At 37.1% G+C, this 21,798-nt stretch overlaps 2 protein-coding genes across 3 annotated transcripts; one reads left to right on the forward strand and one right to left on the reverse strand.

Moving 5' to 3' along the window:
* Positions 1-469: 469 nt before the first annotated feature.
* Positions 470-6,794, reverse strand: LOC131791570 (uncharacterized). Its single transcript, XM_059108920.2, has 9 exons — positions 6,549-6,794; positions 5,416-5,650; positions 4,716-4,937; positions 4,287-4,451; positions 3,698-3,869; positions 2,950-3,152; positions 2,435-2,654; positions 1,903-2,162; positions 470-1,009 (listed from the first exon to the last, which is right to left on the reverse strand). The coding sequence occupies exons 1-9, from the start codon at positions 6,596-6,598 to the stop codon at positions 854-856; spliced, it is 1,683 nt and encodes a 560-aa protein (XP_058964903.1). The 5' UTR covers positions 6,599-6,794; the 3' UTR covers positions 470-853.
* Positions 6,795-6,835: 41 nt separating this feature from the next.
* LOC131791571 (transportin-1) lies at positions 6,836-21,773 on the forward strand. Of its 2 annotated transcripts, XM_059108921.2 has the most exons (25): positions 6,836-7,058; positions 7,222-7,297; positions 7,447-7,703; positions 9,234-9,367; positions 9,459-9,540; positions 9,928-10,050; positions 10,181-10,299; positions 10,735-10,795; positions 10,910-11,020; positions 11,503-11,563; positions 11,673-11,825; positions 12,035-12,108; positions 12,195-12,293; positions 12,411-12,463; positions 13,021-13,117; positions 13,473-13,742; positions 13,823-13,981; positions 14,173-14,260; positions 14,405-14,503; positions 14,846-14,941; positions 15,774-15,849; positions 16,551-16,650; positions 16,759-16,833; positions 16,920-17,048; positions 17,332-21,773. In XM_059108921.2, the coding sequence occupies exons 1-24, from the start codon at positions 6,960-6,962 to the stop codon at positions 17,025-17,027; spliced, it is 2,670 nt and encodes an 889-aa protein (XP_058964904.1). In that variant the 5' UTR covers positions 6,836-6,959; the 3' UTR covers positions 17,028-17,048; positions 17,332-21,773. The 2 variants fall into 2 exon arrangements, 1 of the variants encoding a protein (XP_058964904.1); XR_010715783.1 differs by lacking the exons at positions 15,774-15,849; positions 17,332-21,773 and having other exon boundaries at positions 16,920-16,983.
* Positions 21,774-21,798: the final 25 nt, after the last annotated feature.

The following is a 21,798-nucleotide window of genomic DNA, read 5'->3' on the forward strand; positions in this document are numbered from 1 at the left end:
TGAGAGTCAAGAATCCAAACATTTTTAATGATATCCTCTTTACCTATGACGGTACGCCATTCTCTTATCTCGGATTTTTCCATAGGCGGAGGAGGGGGAGGGCGGGTTTATATTTGCTTATTTTGTCCCACTTTGCGTGAAATGGCTGATGCTCCTCCCATGTGTCTAAGCAGGCTCGTATACAATGTTAATTGCGTTATGTCATGGAGATTCTTAGGACTTGTGCAAAAATATATCAAGGATTTTTCAGTTGAACGTCAAAGAATACTCTTAAAAGGTTTGGTTGCAGCACTCCCGGTATCCCCTATATATCCCCAAACCTTTTTAAGAAGAAATTGTTCGTCTTTGGTAGAACTCCTTTCGCATCCAACAGTACGAAGACAAAACAGGTTTAAGCTGCTTTACGGAAAGGACAAAGAGCAACTATCGTAACAACTAAGTATTGAAACAAAGTTTTGTTTATTAATTTTTGACTTTTTTGAAAAAGCTAAAACTCCCCCCAAAGAGCAAAAAACATAAGGAAATTAGCAGATAAACGTATCAAAAATTCAAAATTTGAAAAAGAAAGGGATGAATTTGCAATTCGTTGTGATGGACACAATGAACGCCGTCCCGCGGGCAAAAAGTTATGGAATGATTTGCTTTCGAAGTTTCATGACTGGATTCGCTCAATAAAAAATTGTTTAATTAAGGTTAAAACTTCTTCTGCTCCACCGTGAGCATAACCAAGACTTGTCATTTATCCGTACTTTTTTTCTCCTTTAAAAAGTTAATGTAGAAAGTAGCACATAACTGAGCTGAAAGAGAACTTTAGAGCTCTTAAGGCTGGAAGTTCTTCCACCTTTCCCAAAGCTCATCCTCTGCTATTGCAGTTACTCGTTGTTAGAAAATCTTGAACCTGATAGACAAACTGGAGAAACTCGGGCAGTTTGGAGGTGATCATTTCCGGTTCCCAATCTTTACCACTGAGAGCTCGGTCCCACTCTTCTCGGCCAAGGTGGAGATCAGTCTAAAAGCAAGCAAATAGGTGAAACGACAAAAGCGTATCAAAATATCTTACAACTACTCAAGGAAATTCTTAATTCTAAGTCATCATTGTTAAGCAGAAATGGACACTTCTTGGATTTGAATATGTTCACTCCCACGATCTAACTAGTAAATCTTCTTACTGTTTGCCATACAATCTCTTGATATTACTTGGAAGAATTAAGTATTGGATCAACTTAAGGTCCCCTAAACTATATTCTGATTTATTCTCATCAATTTTCTCTGCTTGATACTGTACTGATGTTGTGAGGATAAGTTCTCTTGGTCACTCATGGGAGTTAAAGGGTTAACTCCCATGAGTGACCAAGACAGAATTTCTCCTCACAAAATCTATACAATATCAAGCAGACAAGTGATGAGAATAAAGAAAATATCAATTAGAGGATTTTAAGATTTTAAGAATTGTATAACAGTAAGGGACTAGCCATTGTTTATCGCCTGGTTAAGGGGGGGGGGAAAGTTGGTGGATTTTTTGTGGGAGGGGTTTCACATGATTTTTCAATAAAGTATAGAAAGAGGACTATAGAGAATTGACTGCTTATAACGGCCGAGGAGGACGATCAGAAGAATATTACAGAGTATTATGGGAAAACAGGCAAGTTTTCTTGCGACTAAACCAAAATCTCCCAACCCCCCCCCCCCTTTCAAGCGATGAAGAATGACCGGTCCCTAAGGATGATTACTAATGAGACCTTGGGAGTGAAAGGGTTTATGGGAAAAGGGGCCACTTGATGTTCCCGAGGAACAGAAACATCAATGCATTCCGGGCTCTGAGCATTGGCGATTTCGACCTTATGGTTTCCCTGTGACAATATTGAACATCAAGCAAGGAATATTTCTATAACTAGTCCTTACTGTTTCTCTGTTCTGTTCCCCTCTGACGTCACTACACCAAGTGCTTTCTTCAGAAATGATCAAAGTGAACCCCTCCCGTGGTTCATACAATGTTCGACGGGAGCAGCGCATATGGTTGAATAAAAATCCCGCCGGTAGCTCTTCTTTAGGCACATGCAATCCATCAGGTACTGTAAATGTTAACTTCCTGGACAGAAAATCAGCTAATACCTTTGCTTGCACCTCTTCATCTCCGCTGTTATGTAATTCAATGGCTGTAACTAAAATATATTTTTTTTCAAAAATGGATCGAGCTTATGGCACTCCACCGAGAAACTTATTCGTTGAAATTGGACGGAAGAGGCAGCTTCCGTCCCGTGGCCTTCTTGATCTAACAAATGTTTATTGGGGTTGGAAAGAAAAATGTAGTTATCATTTGTCGACTTTTCCTGTGTCAAAAGTTTCTTTAAATTGTCCCTATTGCTGTCGAGATGAATAGTTAACCAAAAGAATTAACACATCATCAAGAGGACAAAGAAATCATAAAACTCACTTGTTTTAGGCCTTATCATGAGTCTGCAATCGACTTGGCAGCCGGGAAAAATTATATCGGCCTGGAGATATTTTTTCGATGGCAGAACCAACCATCCTCGACATCGTGATCTTGTCAATTCATCATCGAAATGAAGTTCTTCCACGACATGTTTGATGTCACTGAATGGAATTGGAATTTCTTCGAGTTTTGCTTGCACATCTTGGTTAGCAACCCACACCTAATAGGAGCAAGAAGGGCTGTTATCATCAAGTGGCTTAACAATTTCAATCTGCCATTATTAGTGAAGTTTTATTTGCCTCTGTTAGACCATTCCTCATCCGTGCGTTGTCCAGTGACGCCTTACCTGCGAGGTGGACCTTGCCTCAAGTCAAGGCGCCCTTAAGGTTCAAGCAATCTAAATTACAAGTTTATCAAAGAAGAGTCACAAATAGAAAATATGTTTAGAGCAGAAAATTTAGCCGCGTAACGTATCCGATACACCTTGGGACAACTCGTTCTTCCAGTCAACTTACCTTGCATCTTAGTGATCTGCCTTGAGGTGTAATGAAAGTTAGATCGTATCTTGACGTGTAATCCTCGTCAGTCTTTGGTGAACCAAACGTCTCCTGTAACAAGTGTTTGCTGATTAGCACACCTTCCTTGAACGCAAGGCGCCAATCCCTTTTCTTGAGCTTGTCAACCGCCTCCTGAATATCCCATGTTTCTCCAACATCCGCTGTTAATATTTAGTTAGTGGTTACTTAAGATCACGTAAAACAAAGAGTTACAGACAACAAAGAGGCGTGGTAAATTTTCCAAAAAATCTGAGCTTGTGACCATGTTTTCCTTTGCTTCATTGATCTTCCCGCGAATTTCCTATAGGCCTGAGTCTTGTTCGTTTCTAATCGCCTCTCTACTTTTAATAACAAGGGAGGCACACGTGGGGTGCATGAGGGGAAACCTCTACTTTGTCGTACTGGTGCTAACTCGAGCGACGTTGCGGCTTTTTATCTAACTCAAAAGAAGACTGGGGATGATTCAGGGTCTTAATGAGAAACTGACTTGTGTGTTAACGGAGGAAAGGGGTTTTTTGGATAAGCAGTCAGTCGCAAGAGGAACGCTCGATGTATTGCACTCTATGGTTCGTTTACAACACGTCACGTGTCTCGTCATACAGCGTCTTGGTTTACTATACGTTTACACTGATCACAGCTGATACTGTCATGAAAATGGATACTTAAATTAAGTCTTACTTATTCTGTTTTGTCATTTAGTTCTCACCTTCATCAGGCTCTCGGATGATAACGGTCCCAACGTGACACCACATGTCGGCTTCGTGAAATTTGTTTGACTCAATTCCACGTTTGATCTTGTTTAGACACTCAAGTGCATTTGCTATGAGGTCGTTTTGATAGCTTGGAACTGTTTTGCCTCGACTACATGCTCCACGAAACTGAAAAGATAGCGATCAACTGGAAAAAATTAATGAAAACTCACAGAAATTCAGGATCAATGTCAGCATCTGAGCAACTGTGCTCTTACCCCTTCCCTGACCCATCAACAGTCAACTGATAAAAAGTTAGGGTTAATGTCGGGTTAGGGGAGGGGTAGGTACGCAGTTGCTTCGGTACTGAGTTCGATCCGAAATTTTATTTAATGACCGTGGATCACTGAATCAAATATCTCCCGCCATAAGTTATTGCATTGTTAGATGACATATTTTTATTGTTAGGCTACTACAATGTCTGAGTCTTACTTGGAACTTAATATGTTCAGCTCAGTTTCAAGAAGAAGCAAATATAATTGAAAATACACTCTGCAGTACTTCATGCGTGTCTTGACAAAAACACGAACAGAAAAACTAACAAACCAATTCGTATTCCTCCAACGGTTTCAGCCGATACTGTGAATGTGATCCTGGCAACACCATGCGGTCTTCGTCTTCAACTGGCACGAGCTGTAGTTCACAACCCTTCGATAGATTCCTGTCGTCAATGTAACAGCACATCTTGTCTGGTTTGATCCTCGCTGAGGCCTGTGCATGAAAAAGGAAAGAAAAAAATTGCTTCTAAAATCGTTTGTGCTCTAGTTCCTTAATGCTAGATCAACCATTTGTTTTGACACGCGCAGTGAGGACCAAGCTGAGAAAATGGGGCTACAATTTCCGTGGAATTCAAGAGCTTCAGGTGTAAGCAAGGTTTTTACTGTTTGTTGCTTTGCTGATGAACCATATTTACATAGTTGTTCTGTTACCAAGGTGTAACAATTTCTTATGCAAAATAAATTAATAAGTACATACCACTCTTCGCTTCATCAGTAACTCAGCATGCTGGACTTCTTTCTCTGTTCCTTTCAGTTCAAAGAGCTTATTCCCTCGAGGAAATACTTGTGCTCCAGTCACTGTGCAAATATTACGAAGATTATCTCCTCCCTTTCCTTTCACGTGTTTCTCAAATGCACTCGGAATTTTCACAAGTTGTCGGGGATATCCCTTCCTCCCACGTTTAGTCTGGGCTTCCTCCTTTGAAAGAAAATTTTAAAATAGAGCATGTTACGTTGGGCCTCGAAGAGTGTATGTGGTAAAACTAAAACTGTTGACCAAATTACTGTGGGTAGCGATAGAACAAAGTGGCCAAAATAGCCAATGAGATCTCAACATGAATACATGAATTCGGCTTCAACCCTTGACACTCTTAGCATAATTATGCACTTTCACAATACTCTTCTCTATAATTTTCCATTTTTACCGACGGGGATAATTTGTTCAACAAGCAAGAGCTCATCCGGTTGGCGATCATTTCCTTTATTCTCTTTACCTCCTGGGTTTGATTCAGGGGTGATAATGGAAGGAGAAATAAGATGCTAATCACTCCTAAGCGGTTAAGCGGTGGTTTCATATTGAAGGCGGTAATGTTTTACTATGCGAGATAAAAATCTGAATTGCGTCATTCAGAACAATAGTCCTCTCTGAGGTAAAATTTCTTATATCATATACTAACCATTCTTTGATAGATGAGTTGCTTTGCGCGTGCGCGTTGCCCTTCATTGCCGCTTACTGAAAAGCCTCCCTGATCGCTGTCTGAAGTGATCCTTGATCCTGATTCTGTCTCTATTAACTTTATCGAACTTCCCTTCTTGCCAATCACAAAACCCATGAGATCCTTTGGAACTGCCACGAAGTCGCAAGTTTCCCCTGTGATTCTTCCTCGGCGGTTGTCGTTGGTTGCCCCGCACCTACGACATCGACACGTATTTTTTATTAACATAAGTCAACAAGCTGATGGTGAACAGAGAGAAAAAAATTTTTACAGCTCTTATTTCTGTGACATTTCAATCTCGAGCCCTTTCCTCTATAGGGGAGAATGGGAGTGAGTGTGGGAGGGGGAGGGGGGAAGGGTTTAGTGGAGCCAAGGTAAATAAAAAGACGCTGATTGATATCAGCGAGCCCGCAATATGCTATGAATATTGGTCAGAGGATTCTTTGATGCAACAGCTGTTACTTAAACATCTCAATGTGAATGTCCGCTGTAACAACAATGTACTAGCGCAGTTAGACGATTGCATTGAAGGCTTATTACGTTTAGAACCAAATGTTATTACATATAGGACTTTGTAACATTTAGAATCAAATGTTATTACATTTAGGACTTTATAACATTTAGGAAAGTTATAACATTTAGGACTTCAACAAAGTTAAGGTAACTTGCTTACAGACTTCATCATAACTCATCTCTTTGCAGAAATAGCAGTGGTCCACACGCAGGCTTAGAGAAGGGGAAGGAGAAGGGGTGGTATGGGGCGCGGGCAGACATTGAATCATAACCGTCAAAGGTATAAACTGCCACTCAGATGTTCTTTGTACGCTCTGGTTACGAAGCGATCGGCTTTCGACCTCCTCGACGTAAAGGCTAAAATATTCCGAAAAATGAAAGTACCAACACCAACGGATTCAAAGCAATAAAAGTACTTGAAATTTAGGAAATGCGAGGTTACAACACCGTCCTCATCAGCTGCGATTACTAGCCACCGATATGAGCTCGAAGAACCTTCAAATACTTCCCTTTGAGTCCATAAATTCCTTTTCAACACTGACTCCAGACAGTTACCCAGGCCACGATACATCATATCATACCTTTTTTTCCTTGCATCTGATCTCCTTTGAGCGTAACCACTACATTCCATTTAGCTGGATTGTTTTCCTGTTTAAAAGCGAACTGGTAGGGAAAAAAATATTCACAACTGCTAAACCGGAAGTTCTTCCGTGTTTTCCAAAATTCTCGTCACCAGTTTCCTTGCAATAATTTTCGAGGCAGCACTGGGATTTTGGTAATACTTATGAGTTAGATTATTTTGCCTGCTTTCAGTTGACGATTGCTAATCCATAAAGCGATTGAAACTTTGCCTTGTAAGCCTTTTTACTAAAGAGACCGAGCTTTATTTTAAGACTGTGAGACCGACAACAGCCGAGCGATACCGAAGACAACCGACGGTTTGGGGAGTCCGACGAGAAGTGCAGGGGTTGGAGCCGGTGCGAAAAAGCAAAATGGCGTGGCAACCAGATCAGGACGGTTTACAGCAAATTATACAGCTTTTGAAGGAGAGTCAAAGCCCAAATACTGAAGTACAAAGAGCAGTTCAACAAGTATCCTTTACTGTACCATATATAGTGTTTACTTTGGTTTTCATGCGGAATTAGACGAGATATAGGACGTAACACAGTTGAAAGTTGGCGCGTCACACGTGCTCTCCGGTTGTGTTAACGTCGTTATATTTTTCTTGTATTCCTTAACATATCTCTTTTTCAGAAACTTGAGTCTCTGAATCAATTCCCTGATTTCAACAATTACCTGATATTCGTTCTTACGAAGTTGAAGAGCGAAGGTTAGTGTGTTTCACGGGATGTAAGCTAGAGGTGTTTTTCAGCTCAGTTCCGGTTGCCGCTCGATTAATCTAAATCTCAGTGATTTTCTAGCCAATCTAAGTTTCAAATCAATTTGTGAAACCTTCATTATATCTCTTTTTTATTTCAGATGAACCAACTCGTTCACTTTCGGGTTTGATTCTCAAGAACAACGTTAAATCTCATTATCACACTTTCCCTGACCAAGTGAAAGAATTTATCAAGTCAGAATGCCTCGAGGCCATTGGGGATCCTTCACCTCTCATACGAGCTACGATTGGTATCTTGATCACAACTATAGCGGCGAAAGGCGATCTGACAAACTGGCCTCAACTATTGCCAACGTTGTGCCAGTTGTTAGACAGCGAGGATTATAATGTTTGTGAGGTGAGCATTGATTCTCCATAAGATCTAGAGCTGGCAAATTTCCAGTGCTAAATTTTTAGAAATTTATATAGTGTATGTGTGTATTTTTGAACTTTTTTATCGATGAATCAAATTTTTTAGATGTCATTTTGGCAGAGGAGTGTTAATAACATATCGGGTAGAGACAGATTATCTGTGAGATCATCGCTAATTTATTTTGATTTATTATTTCAAATTATTTTTAGTATTGACAGGCTTATGTAAAACAAGTGTTTGGATCTATTAAATATACACCTGCAGTGTGCATTGTATAGTAGTAATTGCAAGTAACTGTTAATTTTTTAACTCTGGGAGGTTGTAACTTGCTAATCATGACTCAGCCACTTAGCCTATTTGCAGATTATGGCAGTTATATGTGCAATTTTTTCCTTTCATACCATAAATTTCACACAGCAGAATCACATTTGCATGCACAAGATCTCACTGAGTTTTGCTATACCCTGCAGGCTGGGTGCTTGGGTTGCACACACAGTTATTCTTGAATTTTTTTTAACCACAAATTAAATTTTAAAAAACCCACATGTGCAAGTTTGAGATGTTCATACTTGATTGGAAACTATACCAGTTTTATTACCATATTTCTAGTCATGTTATCCTTTGTTACATTTCATTAAAGGCTGTAATGCTACAATCTGCTTATCAAAGATTCAGACATTAGAAAAATCAGATAGCAAGAATAATGTTCGAGTTACATTCAGGGACCCTTTTGGCTAATCAATACCCAGGTGTTATCTCCTAATCATGTTAAAATAGAAGGGTGGATAAAATTGACCTATTATTGTTAAGGAAATAGCAGCAATGAAAAATTGTAAAGTAACAAAGAATTATCCCTTGTGAAATTGTGAAACAAGAAAGAAGTAGTTTGGATTATGGAAATTTGTCAGAGAATTTTCTGACTCTGAGTTTAGCCTTCACTATTCCAGTTCTTAAAGGGGGTTGAACTCCTAGTTTTTTACTCTGTTTGTCTATAAATTGTTCATATGGATCAACAGATACCTTTGTTAAGGCCTATTTACACGGCACGAATTTGTCGCATGCGACAAGCTTACGACAGGCCTACGACATGACTTAAGAGTTGTAAGCGAGTTGTAGGTTTGATTTACACGAAACAATTCGTGTCGTAAGCCTGTTGTAAGCTTGTCGCATGCGACAAAGTCGTACCGTGTAAATAGGCCCTTAGAATGTAATTTACAGAACAGGACAAACACTTATAGCCTGTGTTAGGTAAAATTTCCAAGATCTTTACCAAATCTGTTATCTATATTTTCACCTATCTTTAACTACATGTGAGGGAGTGTGAGGTTACAAGCCCTAATGGTTTTTATTAGGTTTCCTTGCCAATGATCTTTTTTTGTTTCTTCATTAATTGTTATATCTGGCAGTAATATATAATGGCAAATAAAATATAAATGAATATTGGAAGAAAGCGTGGGTTCATGCACAATGGTCAGATAGATAAGTGGTTAATTCTCTGTTAATTTTTTTTTGCAGGGAGCTTTTGGAGCTCTGCAAAAGATCTGTGAGGACTCTGCTGAGCAACTTGACAGTGATGCCCTTAATAGACCCCTCATTGTACTGATCCCAAAGTTTCTGCAATTCTTCCGCCATGCAAGCCCAAAAATAAGGTAAAAAGACATTTATGTTTGCTATACATGTAGCTGTCATCTACCAAGCTTTACAGGGAAAAGCTAATATTCTTGTTCAATTTCCTTGTAGGTCTCATGCTATTGCTTGTGTAAATCAGTTTATTGTTACACGAACACAGGCCCTTATGGTTCACATAGGGACATTTATTGAGGTAGGACTGTCACAGTTTTACATTGAATATAGTTTTACAAATATTCATGTGTGGTCATGTAATAATTATTTACCATAGAAATGTGTTTGTGTTATATCTTAAAGATGTGCAAACAAATGAATCTATCTGCTAAGACAATTATTCTTAAAAAAAATAAGTTCTTGAAACATCAAATACAGGAACCTGTCTTTTGATTTTAGATACTGTTGAGTAATTCTGATCATAATATTTATGTGGTCAGGTTGATCCACTGCCGTACATTATAGGCTGAGTAAATCTCTTTAAGAATTTACATAGAAAGCTTCACTTGTATGTATAAATGAAATGGATTTACCACCATTGCTGATACAAAAGTATTTATCTATGAAAAATCTTTTGTTTCTGTAGAATCTGTTTGCCCTCGCGGGAGATGAAGACCCAGAAGTAAGAAAGAATGTGTGCAGAGCCCTTGTTATGCTTTTGGAAGTCAGAGCAGACCAATTAATTCCACATATGAATAACATTGTAGAGGTCAGTATTTGATAAATATAATTACTCTAAAAGTAGGTTTGATGTCCTTAAGGAGTATATATTGTATCTTAGCTGACAAGAGACAGATGTAATGTGGGGTGAAATACTTTTTATATGCACATTTTTATAGTACATGCTGATGAGGACACAAGACAAAGATGAGAATGTATCACTTGAAGCTTGCGAGTTTTGGCTGACACTGGCAGAGCAACCTATCTGTAAAGAGGCTCTCAGCCCACACCTTCATAGGTACATCAACAAGCATTTTAACATATTCTTTTTGCAACCTGGTAGTCTATGTAACAGTACATACAAATGCTCTCACAGGAATGACATGTGACCTGTGCTGTTAGTGCCCAAATTGAGCAGCTGAGAACCAATTATGTTTAAGTATTTCATTTTAGTCCTGACAGTGAAACATTTTTGTCTCATAATTGATACTCTTAGTATTTGAGGGGTGTGTTGCCATTGCCTATCCTTAACTGTACGTATGATTTTCTCTGATTCATGTACCTCCCTGGTGTGACCCAAGGTTCAATTGTATTGTGCAGAGGTGGAGGTTTTCACACACCTCGTGTTTATAAAAAGCTTGAAGTGAGAAACTTAGAGAAATTGATGATGATTTGTCCATGATTTTTAATGAAATAAATTTGCTTTAAGAACTGTGCTCTTGTCAAATTGCAGGCTGGTACCAATATTGGTAAATGGTATGAGGTATTCAGAGATTGACCTGATTCTTCTGAAGGTGAGTGGTTTTTGTTTGTGTGATTTATTTGCCCTCATGTACTTCCTTATCTGTTCATTTGATGTACTAATTGAGGAATCTATAGACATTTGTTCATTTTGTTACCTTCTTCAGGCTGATAATGAAGATGACGAGTCTGTTCCAGACAGTGAGCAGGACATCAGACCAAGATTTCATAAGTCCAAGACTCACAGTCAGCAGCATGAAGCAGATGGAGAAATTGATGTAAGATCTTGGTCAATGTGGAACACTCTCTTCCTGAAATAATAATAATAATAATGATAGTAATAACACTTAATTTACTGAGGGTAACACTAAACAGTTACAATCTGATGGACTTGTGGCCCTCAAATTCAAACAAATTGAAAGTAAACATTGTAAATAAACATAAACAAAGTGTTTAAGAACCCTAACTGGCAGGAGGCAGATCAGTTGGCTATATACAAAGGGAAGTGTGATCCAGTGAGTAGCATGTGGGGGGCATGAACCTAGGGCCACCAGAAAACAAGACCAGCACCCTAGCACTGCCTCAGTAGATGTATTAATTTGGACAATAATCTCATCAAGAAGGTTTTATGTTCAAGCTTCCAAACTCTAAATTAAGTCCTTATCTCTTTCAAGAGCCAACTAACCCAGAGTATTGGCAATGAAAGACCATCCTTTCTCTATTCATTTTTCTTAAGTTGCATTACATTGTTTTTTTTCAGGGGGACAGTGATGGAGATGATGATGATATGGATGACGATACCCTCTCAGACTGGAACTTGCGTAAGTGGTTTGGAATTGACACCTACAGTGTGTTGTTGTGTCTGTTTTTTTTTTTTCATTGGTGAACAACACATTAATAAAAATGTTTTCAATTTTTTTTTTTTTTTAGGCAAATGCTCTGCAGCTGCCTTGGATGTTCTTGCCAATGTGTTCCGTGATGATCTTTTACCAGTTCTTCTTCCAATCTTGAAGGAAACTCTCTTCCATCCAGACTGGGAAGCTAAAGAGTCTGGAATCCTTGTTTTGGGAGCCATTGCAGAAGGTTACTTGATGTGATTAACAATATGTTACAACTGAACACATTATGAGCTGTTAGACCATTACATGAAATATTTTACAGTAGCGCTCTTTTCGCCCATTCATTCTCAAGATCTAAATTTCCTGTTTCTTTATTTGTTTCTTGAAGCTGTTACATGAAAATACACCGATAGAAACTGTGCATGCTGATAAAAGATTCTGTTTATTCTATAGGTTGTATAACTGGTATCTCTCCTCACCTGCCAGAACTAATTCCTTTCCTGATAAACTCTCTCTCTGAGAAAAGGGTGAGTGAGAATTAAATTATCATGCACTGGCACCAAGGAACATAAATAGCAATGTATACATTACCTGTTGATCTGGCTTTGTTTAGGCACTGGTGCGCTCTATCACGTGCTGGACCCTGAGTCGTTATGCACACTGGGTTGTCAGTCAGCCTCATGAAGCATACCTTCAACGTCTCATGACAGAGGTATGTAGGTGCTACATTTTGATTTCAGTGACAATAGCGATGTATTTCTGCTAATAAGGCACTGCATGGTTGCATTTTTTGTAGCTCTAATTATTCTGCAAAATTCTTCAACTTTAGCTCCTTAAACGGATCTTGGATAGTAACAAGAGGGTTCAGGAGGCAGCGTGCAGGTACCACCATTCTTTCTTATTGTCATATTGTCCACATTGGCATTGCATTTTTAAGAAAACTTTTGAGGCATTGCTCCTCAACAAGAGCTTTAAAGTATTTAGAAGAGTTCTTGTCTTTTGAAACTGTGCTACATACATGTAGGACATGCACTTGCTGTTAGGTAATAATAGGCATAGCCTTGTCATGGTGCACCAAAACAGATTGATAATATTTGAACAATAAAAGCCAAGTCAGTTAATATTAGTGATATCCTGTGCATTCCCAAAACTGAACACTTATATCGCACATACAAAGTTATGAAATAATAGTCATTTGGTTTTCTCAAGATCTGCTGTCTCAGACCACTGGAAAGGAGCGGTTCCAAGAATATCTAAGATATTTTTATGCTGACACTTGCATTTCCTCTCTTTTTCCAAACACAACTGATGTGGAATTCTACATACTCAGTTGATGGCTAAGTGTCCAAGAGCACTGATGTACAAAAGTGTTACAATTTTTCTTTTTTTTCATTCACTGTGCATATTTATAATTTAGTTGTGATCTGACTTTTTCGTAGTGCCTTTGCCACGCTGGAGGAAGAAGCTTGCACTGAACTTGTTCCATATCTTAGCTTCATTCTAGAGACACTGGTCTTTGCCTTCAACAAGTATCAGGTTTGTTGCAGCTGAAGCTAACCCCCTCCCTCCCTCTCCCCCCAAGAAAAGAAAAGGAAAAAAATATAAAGCAGTATTTCAGTGATTATTACTAGGTTTTTAATTGAGTTATATGGCATTAAGAAGTGGAGGACCAAACAAATTGTTGTTTTTTTGTTATTTTAAATGTGATTGTACAGTACAATACTTGCACAAAGTATCCATGCATCCTTGGGAACAATAATTAAATTGAAAGGTGTTTCATCTTCTTGAGTTGTTTTTTTTTACTAGGCCTCCCTTTGCTTCTGATTTAACAGTCTCTTTTCTTTTCATGAAAAATGCAGTAATGTTAAACCTTTCTTCTTTTCTTTTGTAGCACAAAAACCTTCTTATACTGTATGATGCTATTGGGACACTAGCTGACTCGGTGGGTCACCACCTCAACAAGCCTGAGTTTATCAATATGTTGATGCCACCTCTTATTCAGAAGTGGAACCAGCTGAAAGATGAGGACAAAGACCTTTTTCCACTGTTAGAGTGTTTGTCCTCTGTAGCTACAGCTTTACGTTCTGGCTTTTTTCCATACGCCGAACCTGTCTTTCAGAGATGTGTGTCATTAGTGGAACAAACTTTAACTCAAAGTGTGGTAGGTATTTGTGTAGAACTTAAGAACAAAAATAGATTACCATATCCTGCCATTGTACTGAATGTAACTGTTTTCTGCAGGCTTCTCAAACTCATCCAGAGCAGTTTGAACCTCCAGACAAGGATTTCATGATTGTTGCCCTAGATCTTCTGAGTGGATTGGCTGAGGGACTGGAGGGGCAAATTGAACAGTTTATAATTAGGAGCAACACAATGACCCTTCTTTTCCAGTGTATGCAGGTATGTCAATGAATGAACATGTTGATGTACAGGGTGTATGTAAATGCCTAAGGTTTTCATTGAAGCAGAAAAAGTTGCAGTACATGTTTTCATTGAAAGCAAACTGAAAATTATTTGCTTGGGGTTCTTATTACGCATTGTACACTGTGTAGTTTGAATGGTCTTAAGAGTTTTACTGTTTCTTTCTCTAGGACAAAATGCCTGAAGTGAGACAAAGTTCTTTTGCACTGCTGGGGGATTTGACAAAAGCTTGCTTCCAACATGTCAAACCCTGCATTGGTACGTATACCTGTATCTTTTTTCAATATGGTCATACCTTCAGCATTTTCTCCGCTTCTTCTTTTTATTTGTATTTATTATTGACATGTCAAGGCAATAGCTGGTCTTTGTCATCTTAAACTTGATAATGTTGTCATATTATAGGTGACTTCCTACCGATCTTAGGCCAGAATCTCAATCCAGAATTTATCTCAGTTTGTAACAATGCTACCTGGGCTATTGGAGAAATATCTGTGCAGCTTGGTAAGATACACATATTTTTGACTGGTATTTGCATGTATACTGAATTATCTGTTGTTGTTTTTTTTGTCCCTTGGGTATCAGACCATTTTATTTAATTTTTTTTTTTACTTCCATATTCATTTTTTCATTTTTTTGCCTGTATATACTATACTTGGGTGTTGTTTGCTCATCTATTCCTCCTTCCTTTTTTCCATTCTTTGCTCTATCCCATGACTTTCTGTTTTTTTCTTTCATCTGAATTGCTCTCCTTTTCTTCCTCAATCATTTTTCTCTGTCCATTCATGAAGTCATTGTTTCCTTTGTCACTACAAGCACCTGAATCTTCATTTTCTTTTTTAATAGGATCAGATATGAAGCAGTATATCAACTTGGTTCTACAGCAACTCATTACCATCATTAACAGACCTCATACTCCAAAGACACTGCAAGAAAACACAGGTTATTATTGTTCCTATTGCAGAGTCTTAGTAACTTAAATTGTTGGGTTTAACCCTTCACTCCCAGAAGTGACCAAAAATGAATCTCTTCAGACAATATTAAGTCATTTTCCAACAGAGGGGGTGACGAGAAGTGGAGGAAAAAACTATTATCTAAAGGACATTGTGTAACTTAACAACAAATTCTTAGATATAAAATAACTATAAAAGAATGTATGGCAATATCAAGATCCAGGGAATGAAAGGGGTAATAGTTAATTTCTTGGTGCTTAGCTCTGGTCTTTCCATCTCCTCCTCATCTTCACTTCTTTCTTAACATAAGCCCTTCAGCTCAAGTGAGCTAATACATGGAACATTATTATAAAGATGTGCCCAACTAATGGTGGGTGGGTTGTCTGTAGCCCTGTACACTAACACCAAACTGTGCATTTTTTGTATTTTATCGACAATTAAAATTGTATTTAACCTTTGGTGTTAAAATAAATTTGTGTTTCCCTTTGGAGTTCATACAACTGTTAGTTGTTGTTAACCATACATGTTCCTGGAAGATTATGCACACACTGTACAATGCATGAATGACATGTAAAAGCAGCTTTTCAAGAAAGCTCCTTGGTGTTGTACTGTCATCATTTGTCCCTTAAGTGGCTATTAATCTGTTGTCTATACAGGTGTATGTTGCAAAATGTGTGTCACAATACAATCTTTTTTTCTTTGAACACTCACAGAGTCATTGATTCACTAAGCTAATAATGCAGCCACTGCATTGATGTTTGTGTAGCGTTGTTCTGATGGCATGAATTTGTTTCTTTTCCTGTTAATGATTGTGTTTTTAGCAATCACAATCGGTCGTCTGGGTTTAGTTTGTCCGCAAGAGGTGGCACCTTTGTTACCGCAGTTTATTCAGAAGTGGTGTGTATTGGTGTTTCTTTTTATTTACATGTTGTTTTTGTGTTTGTTTGTTTGTTTTTTTTTTGTGGAATTTGAATGTTCTCAGTCATAAATTTTATGTGCGGTGTTTGTACATGTATGTGCTGCAAGATTTAGTATGATGCAGTTGTACTCTTTGTTGTGATCTATGTACATTGCATTAATTGAACATTAACAAGTTTAACTAGCAGCCTGTTCGATAAATGTGCCATTTTAATTTAAATGGTTTTGTCCCTCTTCCAAAGTCTTGTAGTATTGATAGATATGTTTATTCTATAACAAACCACTAGGTTTAGAGTGCCTTTTGGCAAGAGTATTTCAAAGCCAAGTGAAATCAGTACCATAGATAGATTGTGAATGTTTCTTTCTAGGTTTCTAAATGATCTAGTATTTTTCAATTTTTTTGCCACAAAGATAATAACAGCTATTAGTCTATAGAATCAAGTGATATTATATATGATTTTCTTAAGACTGGCCATGTGATGACAACTACTTTGAATCTCCTCTGGGAAGGTTTTCATGTCTTTGTAAATAAAGTTGAAAAAAAAGCAGTTCCAAGGTTACTTAGGAATGAAACTCTACAAACAAATTACAAAGGAGTGAAACTTTCCTGCGTTACATATCCAAATGATATTTGTGTAAGTAGTCATGCACTGTTGATCTTCTATACTGTCATTTTTCAGGTGTACTTCATTGCGGAATATACGGGACAACGAGGAAAAAGACTCTGCCTTCAGAGGTATCTGTAACATGATTGGTATTAACCCCGGTGGAGTTGTTCAGGTGAGGGCATTATACATCTTATCTTATCTGTACTTGCATTGTGTTGAATTGGGCTGCTACAATAGTACCTTTATATCTTTTTATGAAGCAAATTGTTTTTTGTTTTAGGATTTCATATTCTTTTGTGATGCTGTAGCATCATGGGTTAACCCTGGACCAGACCTAAAGGATATGTTCCTTAAGGTGAGTTCCCTTTGGATTTTTCAGCGTGGCTTGATTTGCCATGTGCTTTGCCGTTAACTTTTCTCCACTATCACCTTGATTTGTAGATCCTTCATGGCTTTAAAAATCAGGTTGGTGAGGAAAACTGGAAACGATTTTCCAGTCAGTTTCCTGCAGCTCTGCGAGAGCGCCTATCCACCAACTATGGAGTTTGAGGAGATGCTGCGGCAGTCAGGGTGAGTGTAATGAAACCACTGATCTCTTTCAAATATGGCAGACTTAAATAACACAGTCACCCATTACATTGAATATTTTATTTGTACATGCACTTGTAGTTCTTGGATGATTCGTTAACAAGAATGACATGCATGTACATGTAGTGTAAGCTCTTTGAAAAAAGAGACAATGTACACTAAATAGGATTGCAATCTCTTATTGTAAATGAAATGAAATAGATGGCCTTGTTTACTACAAAATTTTTCATTGGAATTTTTTTGAAAGTGTACATTTCTTTTTCAGGTGGTATAAGAACAGAGGGCTGTGTAGTCCTTGCTCAGATCAAGTAACAGTGTCCTAAGTCCATGTTCGTCATTGTCCTTGTTCCCGTACAAGTCTGTGTGAATAGCTAATGGATGTTTCTATGGGGGGACAGTGTTCTCATTTAGTGATGAACTTCCCACAAATGTATGAATGTCAGTGATAATGCTGGGAGGTGCCTGACTTTTGTGTCAAACCGAATTGATCAATTTAAGTTCATGTAATAATTGGACGTGTGCTTGTGTTGCTATCATGTGCGTCCTTGTTGTCAGTGACTAACATTTGTCATGTCAAGTGCTGCAATGTGGCAGTGTCATTGGAAGGCTTTCATTTAATTGTCCTGTGTTGAAAAGACCTGCTGGAATCAAGTCAACCTTATTGGTGCATAGTTGTCTACCACCTATAAAGCGTATTTACATTTCTCTGTTAGCTATGCAAAGATACCTTTACCCCAATGATCAATATTTCTCTTAGCTCTATGTTATAGTACCTACATCTGATAGCTAAACTTTTTATATGTAAATTACATCAATTCACTCTCTTTTCTCTTTCACATACTTCATTTTTAACTGATCTGTATAATGTTGTGTACAATAATATAAAATGTATAAATAGTGTGAAGCAGAAACCTTGATAACAGATATATAAACCCTAACAAGAATGTATAACAAATTTTTGAAACTCTAATAGTGTTAACTTGAATGATGCCAGTGCAAGGCTTAGTATGGTACCACCAACAGCAGGTCTGTGGTGTGGCAAGATTTAATTGTTTTGAATAGTTTCTGCTGGACAGATACTTTGAACATTGGAAGAGTTGGTGTATGCATAACGACATTGGAAAAGTCTTTTAATTCCCTTTTGATGTACAAGTAATCTGCCATAATAGCTAAGTTTACTCTCTTTCAAATATTAAACTTGTGGGAAGGAAAAAAAAAAACAGGAATGATTTAACTGAAACCTAATTAGTTCTCTCTAAATATCTTGTATTTTTTCCTTTGCTGATAATGATTCATTGGGGTAGTCTTTGCATTGATTTTGTGCTTGCCAGTCTAATAATCCAGCACACTTATGTGTACCCAGAACTTCTATTGTTACAGTAAGTTAAAAATTGGACAAGTTACACTGGACAGATATGTGAAAAAAATATGCACCAAGTAAAGCAATCAAGTAATCTCCTGAGTCTTCTCTTATGGTTTATCAAAGTAAGTATTGAAAATTCTGGCATGGTTTTCTTTTTAAAATGAAAATCAAAGTGCTAATATTTCAATCTCTCCTGAAGATGACAGATCCTGTAGTGTTTTTCCAGACAAATTGATAGTTTAATGTTTTAGGATGTTATTTTATTGCATTTGGCAATATATATATATTTTAATTATCAGAGGAAGAAATTTTAGGAAGTTAAATGTTTTATAGTTTTGTATAAGGTTGTAGTAACAAAATTAATGCTTAACAGTATTAAATTAATATAGATTTGAATTCAGTTTAAGCTACAGTGTAAAATGAAAGACAAGCCCTTTGATCAATTTGCAATTTCTTTCATGCGATCTCTGCAAATTTCTTGTTCTAGTGGTGGGTAGATTGTCCTTGTCCATCATGCTACAATTATAGTTTTCCTCCATAAATCCTGACTTTTATTGTGTGCTGCTTTCTTGTCTTCTGTGTAAAATTTTGTGAGAAATTGCCAGTTGATCAATGTTGTCCAAGTCTCAATTTGTCAATAGCTGTGTAAAATGTTTGTAATCAGTATTCAGTTGTAATATTCTGGTATACTAATGCTTAAATTTTAAAGAATTCAATTTCCATTCTTGAAAACTTGACAAGTGGCTGAAAAGGATGGTTTAAGTGGTAACTTGTCCAGAATTTTTTTCCCCAATTATGAGCCCACTCTTCTATAATAATATTGATAAAGCATGCACAGTGTAAGTCAGAAATGATAGTACTATCAACTTAACATAAACTTACTTGAAGTTTCATCTGGAGTAGCCATAACAGTTGTCAACCCATGCAGCTTTTGCATGTGCATATGTTTGTAAAAGTAACTTGTCATGTATGACAAAACTAAATCTTGCCAAATTCTGAATTACCCCAGGTTTTCCTGAGAATTTTTGCCATAAAGTTTCTTGTTTTGCCCTCATTTTCAGATTGTTTTTTATTTCTTGCCATCTTTTCAGCCATTTTTCTCGTTTTCAGTGTCCAGACATATAGATATTTATTTATTTTGTATGTGGAAAACAAGTTTCAAGATGTGCACAGTTTAATTTTTCTAAATAATATCAAGTATTAGTCTGGTGTTTTAGACATTTAATATGAATCTTGCCTACAATTTGAACTAACAACTTCATCTAACAACAGCTTTTGTGTAAGAATGCATCTGAGACTGAGTGTAATAATTTGTGATGTTTGTGACTAGTATTTTTATTGCAAGGCAAACAACAAACTTGTGTAAATGTTAAAAATTGAAGTTATTCTTCTATCTTGCCAGTTCAATGGATAATGATGCAGTACACATAAGTGTTGACCAAGTTTTCAAAGTAACAGTAATAATATTAATATTAAATTAATATTTAAGTTGATTAAGTTAATAGTACTTGTCAAATGGGATAATGTTTAGGCGTATGTAACTATACTAAATGTAAGATCATTATCTCTAAGAACCTTTAAGTGACAATCAAATGCATTTAACCCTTTAACTCCCAAGATCTGGTAGTTAATTCTCCCCTCTAGCTTTTGCACATTTCCTTCTTGATAAGTTAGGAGAATTTAATGTTATATAAAGATAACTTCTTGATAAGTTTCAATTTTCTCTTTACCTGTTTGCTGGTTAATGCATGGTATTGTAAGGAGAAGCTAGATGCTAATCAATTCTGGGAGTTAAAAGGTTGGAAATGTTACATGTGGCAAACTTTTACATCTGGATCTGTGTGTGCATGTAAATTTTTTGGATAGTAAACAAATGTTCTGAATTAATTTTAAAATTCTCATGGTTTTGGGGAAGGAACCTCCCAGTGAGACAAGTCGAAGTAGGAATCAATTAATTATTACAGATTTACTTTAAGAAATTAATGTTAGCTCACTAACATACATGTAGTAGCTAAGTGAGGAATTAAGGGGTGGTATAGAAGTCTCTCTATCTCACTGTTGCCACAGTGTTTAACAATTGTGCACGCATAGTGTTTTGAATTACTTTTTGTGTCTGCTAGTCATGGTTATGAAGCAAGACTGAGTAGAAGTTTTGAATTGCCACCAGTAGCATGAATTATTTATTTCATGGTAAAATAGCCCAATATACTGTATTTGTGACAAAACTTAAACCTAATATTCCCACAAGCTTAACCCTTTAACTCTTAAGATCTGGCTGGCAATTCTCCCCAATAGCTGCTGCACATTTCCTTATTAATTAGTTGCGAGAGTTTTATCTTAGATCAAGATAACAACTTGTACCTGACAAGTTTGAGTATTGTCATCACCTGTTTGCTGGATGATTTATGGATATTTTAGAGAGAAGTTATATGTTGATCACTTGTGAGGGTTAAAGACTTGACACCAATTCCCCCACTGTCTTCCTTACGTGTCTTATCCCCTTGTTGATATTTCTCTATCTTCTCACAATTTTCGTGGTGGCTATTAATTTGATATTTAAAGGAAAAACTACCTTTCAGTTACTCCCGGCTTTTTGAAAAGGTTTATGTAATTCTTTATGCAATTCTTTATGCTCTAATTCCCAAAGGTTTCTTGCACTTTATCTTGCAAACAAGTTATCCAAATTTGCAAATATTCAACCCTTCACACCTTCTCATTGATATACATATTCTCCATACTGTTCTCTATGCATTTAGCAAGGTGCCGACGAGGAAAATTTGTTTAACAATCAAAAGCTGTTATAAGGGATCATCTCCTTCAATCTCGTTACCTTAATATGGTTTAGGGATGATATTGTAAAGAAATGTTAGATGCCAGTCACTATTTTAAGGGTTAAAGGGCAAGAGATTGTATAGCAGCTGGAAGGGAGAGTTTCATATCTGATAATACGAGTTTCGGTGTTAATTTGTCTATATTAGGTTTAACATCTTGGTTTTTCATTTAAATATCTGGTGCAGATCTTAGATTTATTTTTAGATTCGAAGGCTTTGCGCTCACGATTGTTATGTAGATAGCTTCTGTTTCTCCCCCAAACCAGCTGGTCTGTGTTTGTTGTGCCGTAAGGAACTTTAGTGATGTGCTTCTGAATATTTTTGTCATCATTGTTATTGTTGGTTCGATGCATGACATAGCCAAATGTTATTTGTCTTTATTTAATTTAATTAAAAAGATTACAATTAATTGATGGCGTTTAAAATTGTCCGCGGAAATATTTGTCGATAATTTTCGGCCTGCATGTTCTGGGAAGATACATGTTGTAATAAATGTCAAGTTTTATGTTATTATTGGGTTGTCAAATTAATTTTTTGT

The sequence above is a fragment of the Pocillopora verrucosa genome, chromosome 12, assembly GCF_036669915.1.
Source record: "Pocillopora verrucosa isolate sample1 chromosome 12, ASM3666991v2, whole genome shotgun sequence".
Lineage (NCBI taxonomy): Eukaryota > Metazoa > Cnidaria > Anthozoa > Scleractinia > Pocilloporidae > Pocillopora > Pocillopora verrucosa.